This window comes from Nansenia antarctica, assembly GCF_963989245.1.
Source record: "Nansenia antarctica genome assembly, chromosome: 8".
Taxonomy (NCBI): domain Eukaryota; kingdom Metazoa; phylum Chordata; class Actinopteri; order Argentiniformes; family Microstomatidae; genus Nansenia; species Nansenia antarctica.
In genome coordinates this window covers 10,096,747-10,099,246 of record NC_137678.1, presented here as the reverse complement: position 1 = coordinate 10,099,246, position 2,500 = coordinate 10,096,747, and the positions used below count along the sequence as shown (strand labels likewise).

The following is a 2,500-nucleotide window of genomic DNA, read 5'->3' as shown; positions in this document are numbered from 1 at the left end:
GTATGTGTGTGCAGGTGTGTGTCTGTGTCTGTGTCTGTGTGTGTGTGTGTGTGTCTGTTGTGTCTCTGTGTTGTGTTGTGTGTGTGTGTGTGTGTGTGTGTGTAAACAGACTGACTTACTGTATATAGCGCCTTATCCAAAGCTCTTTACAACGGCCTCTCATTCACCCATTCACACACTAATGGCGGCAAGCTACAAGCAAGGCGCCGGCCCGCTCACTGGGAGCAATTTGGGGTTCAGTGTCTTGCCCAAGGACCGCCGATCTGCCGACCTTGCGATTATTAGACGGCAGCTCTACCTCCTGAGCCACAGCCACAGATAGATAGATAGATAGATAGATAGATAAATAGATAGATAGACAGTAGATAGATAGACAGTAGATAGATAGTAGATAGACAGTAGATAGATAGACAGTAGATAGATAGATAGTGTGTTGTGTGTCTTACGTGTGCAGGTCTCTGGGGAGATGGGGGGGCGGCGGGGGTCCCTGTAGAAGCCGGTGCTGCAGGTCTGGCAGTGGCGCCCCCCGGTGTTGTGGAGGCAGTCACACACCCCCCCGCTGCGCTGGCCAGACTCCTGCCACGACAGCCATTCAAAGCGGCAGCTCTGGGCATGGCCGTTACACTTACACTCTGTAAGGGGGGAGAGGGGGGGGGAGAGGGGGGGCGAGGGGGAGGGAGACACACAAGATTGTCTGTCCATCATCTCTACACCAGGCTCTGGATTGGTTGAGATCAGTGTTGTTATTGTTGTTGTTGTTGTTGTGACATCAACCAGGAAGTCTTACAGCAGGTAAGTGTCTTCTATGGAACAGGAAGTCCGTCTATGGACCAGGAAGTCAGTCATGAATGGGGCTCTATGGAACAGGAAGTCAGTCATGAATGGGGCTCTATGGAACAGTAAGTCAGTCATGAATGGGGCTCTATGGAACAGGAAGTCAGTCATGAATGGGGCTCTATGGAACAGGAAGTCAGTCTATGGAACAGGAAGTCCGTCTATGGACCAGGAAGTCAGTCATGAATGGGAGTCTATGGAACAGGAAGTCAGTCATGAATGGGGCTCTATGGAACAGGAAGTCAGTCATGAATGGGGCTCTATGGAACAGGAAGTCAGTCATGAATGGGGCTCTATGGAACAGGAAGTCAGTCATGAATGGTTCTCTATGGAACAGGAAGTCAGTCTATGGAACAGGAAGTCAGTCATGAATGGTTCTCTATGGAACAGGAAGTCAGTCTATGGAACAGGAAGTCCGTCTATGGACCAGGAAGTCAGTCATGAATGGAGTCTATGGAACAGGAAGTCAGTCATGAATGGGAGTCTATGGAACAGGAAGTCAGTCATGAATGGGGCTCTATGGAACAGAAAGTCAGTCATGAATGGGGCTCTATGGAACAGGAAGTCAGTCTATGGAACAGGAAGTCAGTCATGAATGGTTCTCTATGGAACAGAAAGTCAGTTTATGGAACAGGAAGTCCGTCTATGGGCCAGGAAGTCAGTTTATGGAACAGGAAGTCAGTCTATGGAACAGGAAGTCCATCTATGGAACAGGAAGTCCGTCTATGGACCAGGAAGTCAGTCATGAATGGGAGTCTATGGAACAGGAAGTTGGACTATGGAACAGGAAGTCCGTCTATGGAACAGGAAGTCAGTTTATGGAACAGGAAGTCACTCACTGCGGCACTCGTGCGGGGCCCCAGTAAGTCCGTCAGCGGGCTGCCAGGGTCGGTCGTTGTAGAGAGGAGAGCAGCTCTCACAATGAGCCCCTGCAGTATTGTGTCTACACACACACTTACCATGGACCTGAGAGAGAGAGAGAGAGAGAGAGAGAGAAGAGAGAGAGAGAGAGAGAGAGAGAGAGAGGGGAGGGGGGGGGAGGGGAGGGAGGGAGGGAGAGAGAGAGGGGGAGGGAGGGAGAGAGAAGGAGAGAGAGAGAGAGGGGAGAGGAGAGAGGGAGAGAGAGAGAGAGGGAGGAAGAGGGAGGGAGGGAGAGAGAGGGAAGGAGATAGGGAGAGAGGGAGAGAGAGGGAAGGAGAGAGGGAGAGAGGGGAGAGAGAGGAAGGAGATAGGGGGAGAGAGGGAGAGAGTGGGAGACAGAGAGAGAGAGAGGGAGAGAGAGGGACAGAGAGAGAGAGAGGGAGAGAGAGGGAGAGAGGGAAAGAGAGAGAGAGAGACAGAGGGAGAGAGAGGGAGAGAGAGAGAGACAGAGAGGAACACAGAGAGAGAGAGGGAGAGAGAGAGGGAGAGAGAGACAGAGAGAGACAAAGAGGTCAGTGTGAGGGACAGAGCTGTTCCCACGTGAGACCCGCAGCACCCCGACTCTCTCCTGGGGGGCTGGGGGGAGGAGGGGTTGGGGGGCTAGGGAGTGGGGGGGGGGCTCCCCTGCCTGGTCTCTTTCAGGTCCTCTTCTGTAATTGCTGAATGGAGATTGATTGTTTGGCTTCATCGCTCCAAACGAGCACTCGGGTCTGAAAGGAGTGTGTGTGTGTGCGCGGCGTGTGTG

At 52.6% G+C, this 2,500-nt stretch overlaps 1 protein-coding gene across 1 annotated transcript in view; it reads right to left on the bottom strand.

Moving 5' to 3' along the window:
• Positions 1-2,500, bottom strand: part of LOC308163830 (netrin-4-like) — a gene marked incomplete at both ends in the record, with an annotated part of 33,502 nt that overhangs the window by 9,736 nt on the left and 21,266 nt on the right. The window contains 2 exons of the mRNA XM_080538016.1: positions 447-632; positions 1,674-1,800. Coding sequence (XP_080394142.1) covers positions 447-632; positions 1,674-1,800 — 313 coding nt within the window. The remainder of the gene's footprint in view (positions 1-446; positions 633-1,673; positions 1,801-2,500) is intronic.